Here is a 19,373-nt window from a genome sequence, read left to right on the forward strand (position 1 = left end):
CCCAACCCCCGGGATGACGTTGGACATTTTGCACTATCACGTGTGTTTCAGAGGCGAAGCCTTCATGGAGGGTCCCTTAGCTTGGTGAGATGTCCCTGCGGGGCCACCACACTGTGCTCAGGGTCTTTCCCCCGGGGTCATGCCCAGACCCTCCCAGATGCTCTGCCCCCTCATGTCCCGTGGGTCCCAGCCTCCCGCACAGTCGCCCCGCGCACGAGCACCCCGGTCGTACAGCAGCCCCGGGGTGCAGAGGGCTACATCGCACCGTCCAAAGGAGCGAGCTGCACCAGGGGCTCCGGGACCACGGTTTCGTGCCACAGACAGGCCAGCCCTCAGGGAGGGACAGGAGAATGGCAAGGAAGGGGACAGGACAGTCTGGCCCAGCTTGCCAGGGAGAAGGAGAGGTCAGAAATCAAGGACGAAAGTCTCCACCCCGGGCAGAGTCAGCAGGAGCCCGCCAGGGCTCCTGAGCCCCCCCAGGGACAGACGCACCCGGAAATCTCTCCGTCATGCTCCCCAGACTCCCAGCAGAAGAGCTTTCCCACTGTGTGCAGTTTTGCTGAACGGTCGCACAGTCCAACGTCAGGGACCCGCAGGAGAGGAGAGAGGATGGAAGACGTGCCTCTCACTGGCCACGGGAGAGGACGTCGTCATGTCTGCCTGGAACATAGCTGCGTTTCCTCGGCTCGGGGCCTGGGGCAGCCGGCTCAAGCCTCTCAATGGAAGACCGTTCACTAAAAGGCACCACTTCCCTCCCTTTCCAAGCCTCGTAGATGTCTACAGCCGTGGTGTGCAAACGCCTCCATCTTCAGACCCCAAAGAGCGTGTGTGTCAGCAAATTTTATCTAGAGGTACTTACCATCCTAGAAATTAGAAAATACGTGTCTTCTGTGAAGTCATTAAAAATAAAAATAACCCATCGCATGTTAACATGAATAGCATATGTTTTATGAAAAAATAAATGATTTCTCAGAACAACTTTCAGAGGGAATTGCGGTATCATCGTGCTCGTTAGCACATCTCCCCAGCGTCTGGCTTACGGGTCCGCTGCTGGACTCCCGCGTCCGTTGCACAACGTCCTTTCGGTCCATGCAGAGGACAGCCTGGCCTCACACAGATAGGCTGCAGGAACAGGAGGGAGGATTTTGAAAGCTCTGGAGACACTCTTCCGCGAACTGGGAAATACTCTTCCTCAAAAGGCCACCAAACCCTAGAAGTGCTCGTGTCTGAACACTCAGTCACAGCGTGGAAACTGAAACCAGATCGATACGCTTTTCATGCTCCGTGAGGTGAAAATCCATCCATCCCAACTGCACCCTGATCGGATCTCCCGTTCACGTGTGATTTTGTAACATCACACGCTAGTTCCTTGGAAAATACCATCCATTGAGTTACGCGGACCTTCCAAATATTGACACATGTTGCTATAAACTGCCGGTATGTCTGTCCATCGGTCACATTTGTTCGTGTCCCCACGAATGTCCTCGGAGAACTCTAACTTGGGAAGCTGTGATGGGCCACGCAGCAGGCATACGTGTTCAGGATGGCGAACTTTTCCTCGAAGGCCCACGTGGTGTCATTGGTGATAAAAACCTCCAGTCATTTTCCTTGAAATGACAAGGTCACTTTGCTCATCTGAGGAAATTTCTTCCAGAACTCCTACCGCAAAGACCCACAGTTAGTCCGTCAGCAAGTCTTTCAAGATGATGATCCACGGAATTCAACAGGCTAGTTGGGTGGTTGGCGCGAGCCATCGCAGGGCACTCGCCTTCGGCAAGACCACTGCACTTGGACATTTGGAAAAGCACGCACGTGTGCAAATGCGTCCACTCGAGACACAAACACTCACGTACTCCGTGTCCCGTGAAGTGAAGGCTTCCTGCTTCGTCAAGGATCCAGGACGTTCCTGCGTGAGGCTGGCTTCCCCGACAGTCCTGCGCGGCCGTGCCGATGGTTCAGAGCACACTCCACGGGAGCCTGTCCCCCTGCCCTGACTCTGGCCCCGGCTGTGCTGTCACCCAGCACCGTGCTGGCCGGCGGCCGTTAGCGCAGAGCTCGGCAGAGCTGTCCCAGAAGCCACGAGACCCCAAGGAGGTATTGACACTTGAAATGTTTGAGCACTTGGGTTTGCTGCCAGACATTCATATGAAGACGACCGGCGTCAATAATTAGATTAATACTCGACATTAGGCCGCGTCCGTACATTTGCCCAAGCATATGTGAAGATGGTGTATTGACCCAGTTCTCATGCAGAACAGAAGTGTTTAATGAGTTACTATGTCACGCAAAGCGGGGAGAGCGTGATTCTCCGTGACCGACCCGGCACCCGCGGGCACTCAGCAAGGTCAGCCCCACGGGGGAAGCGAGGGGCCGTGGTGACACGGAGCAGTGGAAAGTGAAAACAGGGACACCTGCCGTGTTTACTCGGAAGCCATGGGCAAAGTGCGGGCAAAGTGAGGCGACTCTCAGAGCAAGAAGGAGGGAGGGACGGAGGGCCCAGAGCCCACCACCAGCCGGAGGAGAGAGAGAGGGTCCTCATCCGGGGGGGGGGGTGCCCCAGGCTCATCTCGGGTATTTCCTGCTTCAATTCCAGAATCAGGCATTCCATCCAGGAGCGCTGGTCCCTTTCACTGGGGAACCGTGTCAGCAGCAGCCCAGATCTGGTGCAGGTGCCCCTGTTACAGGGATGTCATTTCTCGGGGGCCCTCTCCGTGGACAGAGCAGGGAAACGTATGCTGTAGATCAATCGAGCATTTTAAAAATTAGCACATGTGGACTTGGTACCCTCTTTGCTTTCCTTCCCTTTCGTTTTAACCAAGACAAAGTCAAACTTCTGGTTTTAGAACAGCTGTCTAAACAGGGACTATATCAGCAGAATTCACCATATTAAGCCATCAACGGAAAATTGCAGGTGATCGTATCCGTAAGACGCCGAGACGCTTAGTTGGCAGAACGAACACTGACTCCCAATTTGAAAGATAATCAGGAATAGAAGGAAACTCTTCAACCTGGCCGTCAAACGTCATGTGCGATGCTAAAACAGGAATCGTTGCAGTGAAAACCAAATCAAGAGGTTAGACCTAACAGTGAAGGTGCTAAGGGGATCCAGCCGGGGCAAAACCGTGCTTGAAAAATAGATATCTAGGAAAAATGGACAGGAGGAAACAAGCAGGCAAGGTTTTTGGATGATGCAGAGAAAATGATTTTTGAAAATCCTTAGCAGCGTAAAGAAAGATTTAGAAGTTTCCCGTGGTCTTCATCCGAAAGCATCAGACTTTGATTTCCACCTTCAGGTGAACTCCAATCAAAGCTACACAGACTCAGAAATCTGGCCCCGAAGCTTGTCTGGAAGAAGATGGGAAATGTGCCACCAGGCAGCCCGCCGCTCCCCCGGGATGGGATGCTCGATTCACGGTCCTGGCTGAGGTCACGCTGGGGGTGCTCCAGGCTCCATGTGGCTTTCCCGCCAGTGGTCTTCCCCACCAGACCACAGACCCAATGTGGGGCTGGGTCAGCCACCTGCTGTGTGCGTGTCAGTGGTATATTTGAAGGCCACAGACATAACCCACGGGTGGAGCCCTGCCCCAGGCCCCTCTGGGAGCTGGGCTTGGGCCAGAACGCCGTGCACAAGGGGCCACGATCGTGTTGTATCTCAGTATCGCTGTGAATCCAAACCCGTGACCAACACCCCGCTCATGTCTGGGTGTTCCCTCTCTCCAGTGTAGTGACTCAGGGAGTGGTACAGCCTCTGCCAGGCCCAGTGGCCGTGGGGTGGCCAGCTCCTTCCTGTGGGGAGCCTGGCCTCATTGGCAGGCAGTGGGTTCCAGGTTGGACTACCGCTCAGGTCTGGAAACCAGAAAAGCCTCGTGACTTTCGTGGGGCAGCTCCCTGGTCCTCGTGGGCATCCATCCTTGCTGTCTCTGGGTTGCAGACTGGGTGGTGACCTTGTGGGCGCCCCCCTCTTTTGCCCCTGGCAATGCCAAGGTCAGCGACATCTGGACTTGCTATAGGTCAGGCCCCCTGCTGCCCCACTGTGTTCAGATTCTGCCTCTCCACGTTTCTCAGACACATGACACGCCACTCCAACCACGCATCCCGTCCAGAATCCCACCCACTGCCGGGACGTCTCCCGGTCATGCTCCCCGCCCGTGAGTCTGTGACACCAGCAGAGAGTGGGCGACCCCGCTCCACACCCCGTCCCTGCTTCTGCTGTCCGACCAACCAGGGTCCCCGGGGAAGCAGGCTCTGTGACAGAGGGCAGTGTGTAAGATGTCTGTCAGGGGGTGCTCCTGGGGAAAGGACGGGAAGGGAAGGGAAGGGAGGGGAGGGGAGGGGAGGAGAGGGGAGGGGAGGGGACGAGGGGAGGGGAAGGAAGGAGGCATGGCAGCAGGAGAGCTGGAATATTTGGCAATCTCAAAGGAGGCCACAACTGTGGGTGCTCAGAAGGCAGGCAGCCCTTCAGCAATGACTTGACGGGAGCGAGAGGGCCAGACCTCCACCCCCAGGTCCCGTGCGGGCTGCCTGGACACGGCATGACCTTGGGGGCAGCACTCTTCCCAGCTGGGTCTGTGCGCGGGGGCTGGCAGCCGGGGTCTTTCAGCAGGCGGTGCTCCCTGCCGGTCAGGGAGACATCCCTTCATCCTGGGAGGATCTGGGTGGTGCCCGCGTGTGTCCCTCTCAGCGTTTGACTTAATGAACTGAATCTTAAAATCTGACCACCAGCACTTTCAAAGAGGTGAAGCACCTCAGCCCAGTCGTTCAGATACATTCTGGGTCCCCCCCCCTTCCTGATCTTTCCACTGCACTCGGAGTCACGCCTACTGTCTCATGGATTTTTATCTCTCATTTCCCATTATTTTTCCCTGTTGTTCTTGATCCAATAAACTGATTCCATGATCCCCCAGTGGGTTACAGTCTGTACTTTGGAAAACACCCTCGTATAGGATTAAAATTGCACCGTCCACATGTGCCCCTACCAGGCTATTAAATACAGGGCCCGACTTTGAAAGCCCAGCATTCTGTATGTTGTGTGGCACCTGACAGAAGTCCATCAGTGTTTTAAAAATCTAATCTAAGTTCATCTAAATTCCTCAAATCTAATCTGAAAGCTCTTCCCGGTGCACAGAGATGGAACATTGCGATAAAACGTGCGAGCCCACTGGGCGGGTCCATGCGGTCACCGTGCTGAGTCCCAGAGACAGCCGACCACGAAGGCGGGGCCGCAGCGCCAGCGCCCAGGACCTGTTCCCAGCGCCGGGAGCACCATGCAGCCTGGCTCCCTGGTGTCCACCCCGGCCCCCTGCAGCCTGCAGGCCTGAGACACTTGTCACACGTGTGCTTTCTCGGAGCCGCCCTGAGCAACCAGGAGACCCTGCTCGAACACGCATGCTCCCTTATAGGACGAGAAATAGTTAAGACATTTCTTTTTTTCTTTTTTTTAAGATTTTATTTATTATTTATTTGACAGAGAGAGAGAGACAGCCAGAGAGAGAGGGAACACAAGCAGGGGGAGTGGGAGAGGAAGAAGCAGGGTCCCAGCAGAGGAGCCTGATGCGGGGCTCGATCCCAGAACGCTGGGATCACGCCCTGGGCCGAAGGCAGACGCTTAACGACTGAGCCACCCAGGTGCCCCTAGTTAAAGACATTTCTTAGGTTGGTCCCGGGCCAAAGTCTTCAGTGAGGTCAGCTCTGCCTGTCAGGGACTGTCAGCCCACACGGGTCACCGGAGCTGACTCTCCCTCTCTCTCGTTTCTCTCTTTATTTTCAAACGCGGAAGTGTAATTGGCATACAATGACCCATCGGTTTCGGGTGTGTATCTGTGATTTGATATTTCTTTACGTTATGGGACTTAAGTTCCTCGGGTATTACTGACTCTATTCCCGGGCTGCCCTTTGCATCACGTCTTTCCCTTACAACCGGGAGCGTGCCCTGTTAGTGCCCTCCACCGTTCTGCCCACCGGGCTAACCAACCCTGTGTTCTCTGTATTTGAGACTCAGTTCATGTTTTGTGCTGTTTGGTTCCACTTAGGGGTGAAATCAGACGGCATTTGTCTTCCTCCCTCCAACCTCATTCACTCTGCATCACTGACCCCGTAACGTCACAAACAGCAGATCTCGCTCTTTCCTACGGCTGAATGATGGCCCGCGTCGTGTGTTCACCGCGTCCTCGTCCCTTCAGCCGTCGAGGGACTCGTGGGTCACTTCCACGGCCGGCTGTTGTGAATAGTGCCGCCGTGAACACGGAGAGGCTGAGACCTCCCCAGGCTGGGGTTTTCGTTTCCTTTGGATAAATACCCAGAGTGACGTTGCTGAGTCATACGGTAATTCTAGTTTTTCTCTTTCTTTCTCTGTCTCCCTGTGTTTCTCTCTCGTTTTCTGTCTGTCTGTCTCTGTCTCGTCCCTGTCCCCCAGTACATCCTCAGTTCACCAAACCCAGGATCAGGGTCAGCCAGTGTTCTCGGGGGCACGTTGGTGAAGATTGCGTCCCCTGAACCAGGAACCGCACGCCCTGCCGGAGGCAGAGGCTGTGAACAGACACTCACCTCTGAGTTCTGAGTTTCTGCTCACGTGTCTTTCCCAGCGTCATTTCTTCCTAACATGGAACCCTGGGCCAGGCCAAGCGCGTCGGGGCCGCCTGAGGCCACGGGCAGCTCACAGGGCACGTCCCCACCCTGCTATGACACGTTCTCCTTAATGAAATCATGCCAAGTTACCTTCACCCCTGTTCAAGTTGTGGCATTTGGTGTCAGGATGTTTTGCTCTCACATGTAAGGGAGACACAGTGGTTAAGGTGTTTATAACAGGGTGAGGTGGGAGGAGGAGAAAATCCTCAAAAGGTGGTCTGCCTGCCCTTGGACGTGCGGTTTGCCTGGGGGGGTGAGGGCGGGGAAACTGCATTTCACCTGGGGGAGGGGCCTGAGCCCTGGTCTCAGCCCAGAGAAGGCACTGGGCCTCAGTGTCCCCTCCTGCACCCTGGGTCCAGCCAGGCCCTCATGGGCACCCCTACCCTGAGCCTCGCTCTCTCACTGTCCTGTCCCCCGACAGCTGCCTCACTCGCCTCCGGAAGCACACTCATGGCTCGGTTTCAGCACCATGTGCCATGGCTGAGCCTCCACGGGGACGTAGGCTGTGGTCTGGGCCCTCAACCGCACGCGGTCTCCGCAGGTGAGCCCAGGGTGCTGCATGGCACCCCTGATGATGGCACAGTGAGAAAGGGGCCTGGGTGTCTGGACAGGCAAGGACTCTGCTCCCCAGCCCTCTGTCCAGCCGTCTCAGAGCTGCTGAGATGCTGCAGACCTCGGGGCCGGAAGGGGTCCCGCACAACTGGGAAACCACACGCCAAGTTAGGTGCCTGGTGGAAGAAAGAGCCCAGAGGTTTTCACTTCGCAAGCAGCCCTGCTTGAGGGCTGCACACTCTTCTGGGCTCCACGCTGGGACGTGAAGGGTCACCAAGAGCTGGTTCTCAGAGCCTGGCCAGCTCATGAGAGACGTCCAAGATTTGGGTGATGGGGCTTGGACAGGGGATGGTGAGTCCTCCCAGGAAAGGGCTCCGTGCATCTTACAGAGCCTAGGAAAGGCCATGATGACCCCAGAGAAGACGGATGAGGTGGCCCCTGGCCTGTAGCCCGAGGGCGACTGCGTCACATTAGTCCTGCCCTGAGTGGCACGTACGTCAAGGGTTTTCTCCCACCCATGCTCTTGGTGGCTCTCTGAGCCCCAAAACAGGGAGCAGAGCTCCCCTGCCACGGGCGCGCACCTGCAGTCCCACAGGGTCTTCCGTTCCAGCGGCTCCCGGCCTCACACGTGGGGTCCCAGTACGTGAGCCGCTCACCTCAGAGGCTACGTCTTCAACACAATGTCGGTAAAGACTCAAAGTGGAAAACGGGGCTTCGCTCAGGCCCAGGACCCCACGAGCACGTCTCACCACCGTGACGCGGGCTGCCTGGCTGCCCCTCCGTCTGCAGAGATTTTGCTGAGGCTAGAACATTCTCCAAACTGGATGGCGCTTCCGAGCTCTCACCTCCCTGAAGGTCCAGAGACTTCTGTGGGGTTCATTAACCCACTGGTTAGAAAAAAACAGTCGAGCTCAAACTGTAATGGAGCCCCCCCCCCCGCCCCGCCGTGGGCACCCGCCTCCGAGATGAGCTGCAGACGGAGCTGTCTGCATGCTGGTGGGCGAAGCTGTGGCAAAGCCTCGCCCCACCCCACCCCCACTCCATCGGACCCCGAATGTAAACTCGAAGGAGGCAGAGACCGCTCCTATCTAGTCACTGTTCCATCCTCTTGCGCCAGAAAGAAGTTTCCGTGACAAGTGGTGCCCACGGAGCATCTCAGGCGTCTTGCGTAGCGCGAAGAGAACCAAGCGTCAGCGGACGAGCTTCGCCGAAGGGAGATGTTTCACAGGACACGCTGAGCCCCAGACCCAGGGCTGGAAGCTTCCAGAGGCATCTGTCCCCGGCTCTTGCTTCTGTTACTGTATTATTAGTAGTCAGCTATCCCTGTGCCTTCTGCCGACGCCTTTTTTTTTTTTAACTATTTATTTATTTTGGAGAAAGCATAAGCCAGAGGGACAGAGGAGATGCAGAGAGAATCTCAAACAAGACTCCACCCTGTTAGGAGCTGGACTTGGGGCTTGATCCCACACCCCTGAGATCATGACCTGAGCTGAAACCAAGAGCCAGACGCTCCACCGGCTGAGACACCCAGGCGCCCCCGCCGTGTTGGGAACACAGCGGTCAAGAACGCCTGCTTGCATGGGACCTTAGTCTCCTGCACCTGGAGAGAGGCATGCTCTCTACTTGCCGGGTCCGGTCCTGCCATCGGGGGAGAGGACTCTGAACACGCCCGCTGCGGGGAAGTGCCCATCCTGCAGCCAGCGCTCTCCTTTCCCTGCTCAGACACCAGCACGGGCAGGGGTCAGTGCCTGTGACTCCTGCCGAGCCTCGCCCGCCGCACTCGCCCTGGGGCTCACCCGGGTGCCACAGGCACGAGTTTGCCAGCGACACCATGCAAGTCTCGAGAGCAGAGCCTGGTCCAAGAAGAGAGCTGGAACCCCAACCGTCAGGGCTCCAGCATTGCCCCAGTAACAAAATGATCAGTCTTGACAGGCCGGGGTTCCACCCACAACAGGAGGAAGCGTTGGGACAGGGAGGGGTAGGACAGATGACAAAGTCAGGGGAGCCCTTTGCAGAGGGAAGCTCTTATCCAATCTGATATGCAGTTAATTTTCCGTTTTTCCTAAAGAGGGCACCAAACAGCAGAGGCTGATCTAGCCGAGGAACTTGGGGATGGGAGGAGGTCTGAAGCCCCAGATCACCGCTAGGGGACTGTTGCTGGCTTCCACGCACCTTGTGTCCCCCACTTCACCCCACCCCACCCCAGTGAGCCACGGTCTGGGGGAAGCTTCACCACGGGGCATGCCCCCTTTGTCTTCACAGCGGTGACCAGGGAACAGGGAGCCCAGCCCGGGAGAGTCCGAAAGCTTCTCCTCATGCCCCAGGTCTCAGTCACCGTGACCCTCCCACGAGTGGTCTCTCTGTCTCTGCCCCCTCCTTGATCTCCTTATCCTCCACGGTGAACAGCAGTGTCAACCCTACCACCGCCTTCCTGGGGAGCGTTGGAAAACACACAAGAGGCTTCTCCCGCAAGGTCCTCACATCCCATTTCCCTTAGCTCCTCACACGCGAGGAGACTAGTCCTTTCTCGATGGCTGGCAGTGCAAATAACACGTCCACCATCGTCATTCGTCGTTGGGACTTTGCTTTTTTATTATTATTATTGCCGTGCAGAGCACTTCTGGTATTCTGAATTGATCAGCCTTTCATTTTATGGCTTGTGTGTTTGGGTTATAGTTATGAAAGCCTTACATATATAAGACCATGTAGAAATTAATCTCTGTTTTCTCACAATGACATGAAATGGTTCCATTTTTAAGCACGTTCACGTGTGATTATCTTGGATCTTTTACTGGTGGACAGTAAATTTTTTTTTCAAAATGTTTTCTCAAATTACTCAACTTCCGCGGACAGGCAGGCTTCGTGGGCAGCTGGTCTCGGGAACCCTGACGTATCCCCTCCGGTATCATTGACTGTAATCACAATGCTGCATGTCAGATCTGCAGGACTGCTCACCTTCAAGTGAGCTCATACCCTGGGACCCGCATCGCCCCCGTCCCCCCGCAGCCCCTGTGATAACCACCGTCCTGCCTCCGTCCCTGTAAGCTCAGCTTGCTTAGATTCCAAACACAGGTGACACACACAGTATTTGTCTGGCTGCTTTCACGCAGCGCGACGCCCTCAGGTTCCATCCACATTGTCACCAGTGGCAGGATTTCCTTCTTTCCCGCGCTGAGTAATATCCCGTTGTATGTATACACCACATCTTCTTTACGCATTCGTCCCCTGGTGGACGGCGAGGCCGTTTCCACATTGGCTGTTGGGACCGGTGCTGCTTCGTGGCAAACACGATAGAAAGGTGGATTGTCTACGGTTAGGAAGATTAAATCATATCAGAAAAGTATCAGTCTTCCCCAAACTGATTCCATGTACTTCTGCACAAAACATCAGTTCCCTCCTTGAAAGCTTTTTAAAAATCTATATGGAAATGCAAATGGACAAACATAATCAAGGCATCCTTGAAAAACTCTGGACAAAGTTCTAGAAACTTAGATAATGTGGTTTCTTCATAAGCGTAGAAAACCTGATCAGTGGCTAGAACGCTGGTTCCGAAACAGATTCGCTCATGGAAAAAGTGCACGCGGATAGGACGTGCTCTCTGTAAATGATGCCGGGACACTGGGTTTCCATAGAGAAAAACGCGATGCAGGGGCCCCTGGTGGCTCAGTCTGTTAAGGCCCTGACTCCTAGTTTCAGCTCAGATCACGATCTCAGGGTCCTGGGATCGAGCCCTGGGTAGGGCTCCACACTCAGCAGGGAGTCTGCTTGGGATTCTCTCTCTCCCCCTCCTCTTCCCCTCTCCCCGTGCTCTCTTTCTCTCAAATAATAAACAAATAAATCTTAAAAAAAAAAAACCACAATGCAGTTTTTGTCTCCCCCACAAAATTCAATCTAAGAAGATTGTGTGTCTACACGTGACATGCGAAGCCAGACAGCTATGAGAAGACAGTGTATGACAATACAGTTATGACACTGGGGAGGGAGTGGGTCCTGAAGCAAGATGTGAAAAGCCCTGAGAAAAAAGTATGGAGGGATGTGAATATTGTCAAGCGAAGGCCTCCTTCCAACCAAACGCACAACAAATAAACCGAAAAACCAAACTGTGTAGTTCAACAATATATTTTTAAAGTTTTTAAAAATGTATTTAAGTAATCCTTACAACCAACGTGGGGCTCGAACTCATGATCCTGCAATCAAGAGCCCCGTGCCCCACCGACTGAGCCGGCCGGCGCCCCAAGAACATATTACAGTGCAAATAAGCAACAAAGATCTTTTTACCCAAAATCTATCAAGACTTCCTTTAAAGCAGTCAGAAGAGGGTATTGATCTCTGAGAGACAGTGCTGCAGAAAAGTGGAAATAGCTGGGTCTTTCAGTTAGATGTCGCTGTGAGCACTAACTAAGCAGAAAATAAGGAAAGTATATGCATATTTTCCATCATACTCGGAAACCAGTCCAGGTAGAGTATACACAGCAATGTGCAAGGCAGGATGTTAGAAAATGATGTGAGAAATTGTCTTCACCGCCTTCCTATAGGAAAACATCCTCAAGTAAGATGCAAAAATTAATGAACTTCAAGGAAGAGATGACCAAACTTGACCACGCCAATGTGGAGCACATCTGTTCATCAAAAAAATGCCGTGAAGGGTTGGAAAGCCAAGCCACGGGCTGTGAGAACTCCTTGCTGCAGACGCAGATGATGAGAGACGAGCCCCCCAAACACCCAGCAGGACAACACCACCCCGAGGTCAGGCAGAGTGGGCTCGAGGTCACATCCTTGACGCTGCCAAGGGAGCCCAGAGCCACGGGAGAGAATGCAGGGTGCGTCCCTGTGGGCTGCGGGCACCTGTCGAGGTTGTTGGCAGCATATAAAATACCAAAACTAAACAAAAAAATGAGAAAACCTGAACAGACCCATAACCAGCAAAAAAAAATTGAAGCTGGTAATAAAAAATCTTGCAGCAAACCAGAGTACGAGGGTGGACGGCTTCCCAGAGGAATTCTACCAAACATTTAAAGAATTAGCACTTATTCTTCTGAAGCTGTTCCATAAAATGGAAATGGATGGAAAACTTACAAGTTAACGCTATACGGTCCATTATTCCCACAGATCTTCAGTCACATGGGTATGCATTCCTAAGAAAACAGGCCTTTCTGTGTGTTGTGAACCACGGAGAAATGGTACACGGTGTATATCCTTCCACAAGTTGCTTTTGTCAGCACATTTGTAAATGTCTAGCAAGACAGAAAGAGTAAAAGAAAGAAGACATAATTTACCAATATTACGAAAGAGAGGATAGCACGACACTACATGAAAACATGAAAAGGGGAAGAAGAGAAACACAAAGAACTCTACACACATAAATTTGACAACTCAGATGAAATGGAACAATTCCTCAAAACCACACACTTGCAATCACCCTCAAGATGAAAGAGATAACTGGAGTAGTCCTTACAGTGTGTGTGTGTGTGTGTGTGTGTGTGTGTGTGTGTGTTTCCACATCATCGAGGAATTAACTCAATTCTCACAGACATGACCAGGTGTCCCAGCAAATGAACTCAATTCTGACTCTACCTGCTTACAGAGCACCACGGGTGAAGCACCCAGACCCACAAGACAGCCCCCTGTTCAGACTCCAGTCCAGGTTGTCTCCTGTGCTTCTGACAGACCAGCTATTAATCGGAGGTCCCCACGATCCCTTCCTCTGGTTCCATTCATTTGCTAGGGCAGCTCACAGAACTTGGGAGACCAGTTGACTTAGTAGATTACAGGTTTACTACAAAGGAGGCTAAAGGAACTGAATGAATGGCCAGAAATAGAGGTGCGTAGGGTGAGGTCGGCAAGGGTCCCTGGTCCCTTCTGCCTCATGGAGTTTGGAAGCGTTTAGCATAGTGGACGTGATGTCCAGTCTTTGATGTCTACCCTCCCCTCCTGGGAATCCCCGCGATCCCACGGAAAGAAGCATCAGCACATGGGGGTGCATGCGCAGTGAAGCTGCTGATGCTTTGCCTGGAGCAGCAGAAACGTGGGGCCACGGGAACGCCCCGAAGAGAGAACATTAGAAGAGAGGATGGCTGGACACCCAACAGCACAGCCACACCATAGGTGATCAGACTGACGCCAAGCGTCGCTCCTTCAGCCACGATCCAGGCACTGCGCATCTGGCGGGGAAGCCGCACAGGTAAGGTGGAAGGATATCCACTGATGAGGACAGACTGACCGGGGAGGTGCGAACACTGGCTGCACACCCTGCATGACATCTTGGCAGTGTCGTGATGGCGTGGTGGGCATACATACAAAGGGGTCCCTGAATTATAAAACGAATATGGAGAGGACTACAGATAACGTAGACCAGAGTCTCGGGTTTGCTGTGACACACTTGCTGCTGGGGAAGCGTGTGGTGAGCCCAGGACACTGAGCTGGACCCGGGTGATGGCATTTGGGGGTTCATCATACTATTTATCTTTGCAGACCATGGAAATTCCAGAACAGTAGCTTTGACCCAGCAGTCTGACGTCTTGGGTGCTGCCGGGGAGACTGTCCCACACAAGGAAAAGCTGCCTGCAAGACATTTTACACGCTTGATGCAAACTCAGGATGCCCACAGCAAGGACGCAAGGTAACCCTTTCAGAGCAGCCAGCAGAGTAAGGCAAGGAAACAGTGAACCTACACAGCAGGGTGGTGGGAAAGTACGAACTAGCACTTGCTCGATCTGAAAGAAGGCAGGGAAGTAGAAATCTTTGAGCACAGGAAAGCGAGGTAAAGCTTTCCCCTGTGTTCCCTTCTTGGGGTTTTACAGTTTCAGGACCTACATTGAAGCCTCGAGTTCAGTCTGAGTTGATCTATGGTGATGACGGTGTAAGATAAAGGCCCAATTTCCTTCTTCTGCATGTGGATGTGTGGATGCCCAGCTTTCCCAACAGCATTTCTGGAAGATCTGTTTTGTCCCCACTGTGTATTCTTGGCACCTGGTTCAATGATCAGTTGACCATATCAGAGCAGGTTTCCTTCTGGGCTCGCTATTCTGCTCCATCAGCTTATGCCAGAAACACATTATTGTGAGTTTTGCTTTGTTTTGTTTTGTTTTGTTTAAGTAGGTTGTAAGCCCAGTGTGGAGCCCAGTACGGGGCTTGAACTCATGATCCTGAGATCAAGACCTGAGCTGAGATCAAGAGGTGGTCTCTTAACCCGCCGAGCCACTCAGGTCACCCAGAACCACACTCTTTTAATTCTGTAGGTTTGTGACATCATTTGATATCAGAAACGTGCTGCATCCAGCTCTGTTCTTCTTCCTCAGTGATGTTTTTGCTGTCCCGGGTCATTTGTGGGGGTGCATGGTCTTTAGGGCTCTCCTTCTATTTCTAAAAATTGCCATCGTGAATCCGATAGGAATTGCATTGAAAGTGAGTGTTGCTTTGGGTCCTATGGCCATTGTAACAATATGAAGGCTTCCAACACTTGAGCGCGGGATGTCTTCCCAAAGTCTTCTGGTTTTTAGTGTACAAGTCTTTCACTTCCTCGGTGAAGTCTTTTCTTCTTTTTGATGCTACTGAGAAGTTAGTTGTTTTCTTAATTTCCTTTTTGGAGAGTTATTTTTGCTACATAGAAAGGGGACCAATTTTTGTATGTTGCTTTTTGTCCCGCAACTTTATGGACTTCGCTCATTAGTTCTAACAGTTTTTGGTGGAGTCTCTAGGGTTTCCTATTTATAGTACCATGTCTTCAGCAATAAGGGACAGTTTGACTTCCCCCTTAGCAATCGGGATGCCTTTCTTTTTCTTGTGTAATTGCTGTGGCTAGGAATGGAGAGCTGAGAGAGGACGCTCTTGTCTTGTTCCTGGTCTGAGGGAAAATGGTTACAGGTCTTCACCATTGAGTATGAGGTCAGCTGTGCGCTTTCATACATGGCCTTTATTTCGTTGATGTATGTTTCCTCTAAACCGACTTTGCTTTTTATGGTCTATTTTGTCAGATGCTCTTTCTCCAACTACTGAGATGATCATATGGCTTTTGTCTATTCTCTTGTGAATGTGATGGACCTCACTGGTTGATTTGCTGGAGGGGAGGTGGGGGGGGTGGGCAATAGAGATGAAAACTATTAAGAGCTCTAAACTTCCGGCCCTAGAACAGATACACCATGGAAATTCAAGAAGTGAGTGTAGGGAATACAGTCATTGGCACTGTAATAACTTGTACGGGGATGGACGGTGACTACAGTTCTCGTGGAGAGCATTGAGTAATGCACAGAATTGTCGCATCACTAAGTTGTAGTCCTGAAACTAATGTAACACTGTGTATTGACAATACTTCAGTAAGTATTCAAGAAGAGGGGCTTCTATTCGAAATCACGGTGAATCATGAAAGGCAATCACGCAGCCATTCCAAATACAAGGGCACCTCGGCGGGGATGATCAAGATTTCTCAACTGTTCTACAGTGTGAATTTAAAAAAAAAAATGTCTTTCTTTGTTTGAGAGATAGAGAGACCTCGAGTGGAGGGAGGGGCAGAGGGAGAGGGAGAGAGAATCTCAAGCAGACGCCCAGCCGAGTCCAGGGCCCAACACAAGGTCAGTCTCTCCACCCGGGAGATCATGACCTGAGCCAAAACCAAGAGGCAGACACTCAAACAACTCAGGCACCCAGGAGCCCCTCAAATGCTGAGTGCAAAACACATGCTGTGAACCCTGGGGGGTGGGAGGACATCTGTGACACAGTCTCCCTAGAAGGTGGGACGCCTGGAGGGCCCGAGCATGGGCGCAGAGGATGGTGGGAGGGAGGCACGCCTGCCTTTCCCACCGTGCGTGCGTGATGCCAGGACCCTCCCCAGGAGCTTGACCCTCAGGGTGAAGGGCTATGTGCAGACGGAAACTGCCGACCTGCTCTGATGACACGGGACCCCATTGCGGGCGGAACGGTGGCACCCCGGGGTTCCACCGCTGACTGGCGCCCACTCTGCTGTGTCCGCAGGCAGTTGGAGGTGCTCGCGCTCTGTCCCTGGCTCTGCCACACTCGCACTGACTCACTCGCCCCACGATCCCCGTGTAGACAGCAGGTGCGGCTCCCACAGTGACAGGCCACAGGTGAGTGTGAGCTGCTCCCCGCTCCCCGCTCCCCTCAGGCCGCTGTGGGGCCTGTGGGCTCCGGGTGGGCCGCGCTGGCCTCCGGGCTGTGGCCGAGAACCCCCGAGCCCCGACCGTGTGCGTGCAGTCCTTCCACAGCTCCGTGGTGTCTGGCTGCCCCCCTGCTGCCCCAGTCCTAGCCTCCTGGGCCAGGAGCCAGTGTGCTCCACCCCAGACAGGGAACTCGAAGCCCCTCCTGCTCTCCCGACACCCCTCCTCGGGCTCTGCACAGTCCTGGCGTTCAGGGTGGGAGCTTGTTCACACTCTTGCTGGCAAAGCCGTTCATGTGGATGACGTCCAGTTCATGGCTTCTTCCCTCATGTCGCGTGAGCTTGTGGGATCTGAGAGACACCTTTGGTGTCCCCAAGCCCGCAGGAACACTCACTGGCCGGCCGTTCCAGCCAGCCTTGCGCTGCCAGCCCCGGGCTGGGGGACGCCACACCGAGCATCAGGTCAGCGGTTCCCAGGAGCCTCCCGGCCCCCCGTGTGCTCCTGGTAACAGGGTGAAGAGACCCCATCATCTCAGGGTGACTGCATGTCCTGGGACAGTGGCCGGGAAGGGAGTCTGGAGGCAAGAGTGCTACCGAGTGGGAGGGCCCGCTTGGTGTCCGCCGGCCCAGCACGTCCCCCCGGAGCTAGAGGGTTTCCTCCACTCCGGGCTCAGACAGACTGGGGGTCTGGCCACAGGGAGCAGACGCCTTTGTGCTCTGGAGGTTTTCACGCAGGGTCCTCTTTGGATGCGTTTGGTTTGCAGCACCATGAAAGAGGACCTGGAGACCCTGTTGGCCTTGGAACGGGCCAACATCATAGCCAATCACACTCAGGTGAGGCCCAGAGAGGGCCCATCGAAACGAGGCGCACCCACTGCAAGGGCGGGGACCAGAGCCTGCAGGCACAGGGGGGCCCAGGTGGGGCCCAGGTGGGGCCCAGTTGGGGACCAGAGCCAAGGATGGGCCTGTTCAGCCCAGACAAGGACCGGAGTCTTCAGGAACGAGAGAGACCCGGGGCGGGGCGGGGGGGGGGGGACTANGGGGGTACTAGGCATCAATCAGCAGCAGGTGAGGGTCCATCAGGGATCACAGTCGTCCATAGCAGATGAGGCCCAGGTGGGGACCACAGCAGGTGTGAGCAGCTGTGGCCCAAAGGGAGTCCCAGCAGCAAGAGCAGTTGTGTCCCAGGCGGGGAGCAGAGCCAGAGACCAGCAGCTGAGACCAAGTGGGGACGTTGCCAGTAGGAGCAGGGAAGCCAGGGGGGCTCATCGCTGGCAGAAGCAGGTGAGGCTGTCTGGCTGCTCCCCTGGGGCAGACAGGTCCTGCCTCTCGTGCTGGGCCCTTTTCAGAGGGTCCTGGGCTCCCTGAGGATGCAGGGGAGAGAGGAGGCATTCTGCACCCTCCTTTCCCCCATGGCCCTGGCTCTGAGAGGTGCCCACCACGGGCCCCCCTGTTTCAGGCACGCCCAGCAGGGTCTCCCCGGGGCCCACAGGAAGATGCTGAGCTCTCGATGTGCAGGCTCACGGACCATCACGGCTTTCTGCAGTGAGTCCCCCGGGCCCTCCTCCATCCATCTCGGGGTGAATTGCATTTCCAGGAACGCCTCTCTCGAGGCAGGACCCATCTCCCCAGCTCAGGGCCTGGTCTCCTGGAGCCCTCTGAGGGCCGGAGTCTGGGCTGGGCTGGAGCCGAGAGACCCAGGAGGCAAAGCCAGGACGCGGGCAGCCATGGGGCCAGACCTTGGGCCAGGCCCCTGGGCACTCCGAGGAGGGCCCTCCACGCCCACTTCGGGGAGGGCCCGTGTCTGCCTCCAGCATTCAGAGCGCGGGTCCAGTCTGTTGAGCAGGGGCTCCAGAGGGTGAGGGGCTCTGGGAAGGTGGCGTCCTTTCTGGTCTGGGGCGAGGGCAGAGGGGTTCTCCTCAGTGACACCCCCAGGCCAGGGCCGTCACATCTCCTGAAGGCCCCTGCAGGACGGCAGGGAGATGCCAGGGACAAGGCAGGGCCGTCACAGCTCCTGAAGGCCCCTGCAAGATGGCAGGGAGATGCCAGGGACAAGGCAGGGCCGTCACAGCTCCTGACGGTCCCTGCAGGACGGCAGGGAGATGCCAGGGACAAGGCAGGGCCGTCACAGCTCCTGAAGGCCCCTGCAGGAAGGCAGGGAGATGCCAGGGACAAGGCAGGGCCGTCACAGCTCCTGAAGGCCCTGCAGGACGGCAGGGAGATGCCAGGGACAAGGCAGGGTCAGGGAGGGAGGGTGGGCAGCTGAGGGGGGGGCCGACCCGTCTGGGCAGGAGGCGGGAAGAGGAGGAAGAGGCTACCCTGGGGCGGGAACAGGGGACGAGGGACCGCGCAGTGGCCTCGGTGCAAGGGAAGCAGCTGCTGGGCCGATGGCCGCCACGAGACCTCGCCGAGCCTGGAGACTCCCTGTGTGGCCACCGGGCTGCTCCCGGGGCCTCAGTCCCTGCTCACCGCCCAGGGACAGGGGCCCGTTTAGAGGGGTCAGGGGTGGGTCATGCTCAGGGCTCTGACAAGACGAGGGGTAAAAATGGGCCAGAGAGGCAGGAGTGACCGACAAGAGGGGGGGAGTCAGGGGACAGCAGGGGTGAGGGCCAGGGTGAGGGAGAGGCAGGCTGGACGCTGGGCAGCCAGGCTCTAGGAAGGCCTGGGACCTCAGCCCGATGGTCAAAGGAGGCCCCCAGGCTGCCCTGAGAGCTCTCACGCTGGCGCATCCCAGGACAGGGGCAGGGGACCTTCTGGGGGGCTGCTGAGAAACCCCGCCCAGCCCACCTGCCAGCACCAGCCTCTCTCACACCCCCGACAGGAAGCGGCCCCCGCCCTCCCTGGGGTGAGCCGTCCCCTCCCGAGTCTCCTGGGCCGAGCCTTGGGGGCTGTAGGGCCGGGGCCTGGTCCTCAGGGCTCTGCTTCTCTTGCCTTCCAGGGAGAAGGAGCTGCCCGGCCCCAGCCCCCACGAGGCAAAGGTACGAGCCTGTCCTGGGGCTCGGGCAGGACGCGGTGGGTGGGCCTGGGGCCAGGTGACGGCAGACCCAGTCCCCAAAGCTGCCCCAGGGCTATTTCACCAAAACCCCCT

General features: G+C 55.3%; 1 protein-coding gene across 1 annotated transcript in view; it reads left to right on the top strand.

Annotated features, from left to right (window-relative positions):
* The first annotated feature begins 17,053 nt into the window (after nucleotides 1-17,053).
* LOC117796623 (USP6 N-terminal-like protein) overlaps nucleotides 17,054-19,373 on the top strand; it is a 9,915-nt gene continuing 7,595 nt past the window's right edge. Inside the window, exons 1-2 of the mRNA XM_034644853.1 lie at nucleotides 17,054-17,119; nucleotides 17,745-17,830. Of these exons, the coding sequence (XP_034500744.1) occupies nucleotides 17,054-17,119; nucleotides 17,745-17,830 (152 nt within the window). The remainder of the gene's footprint in view (nucleotides 17,120-17,744; nucleotides 17,831-19,373) is intronic.

Source organism: Ailuropoda melanoleuca, chromosome 16 (genome assembly GCF_002007445.2).
Source record: "Ailuropoda melanoleuca isolate Jingjing chromosome 16, ASM200744v2, whole genome shotgun sequence".
In the NCBI taxonomy this organism is placed as follows: domain Eukaryota; kingdom Metazoa; phylum Chordata; class Mammalia; order Carnivora; family Ursidae; genus Ailuropoda; species Ailuropoda melanoleuca.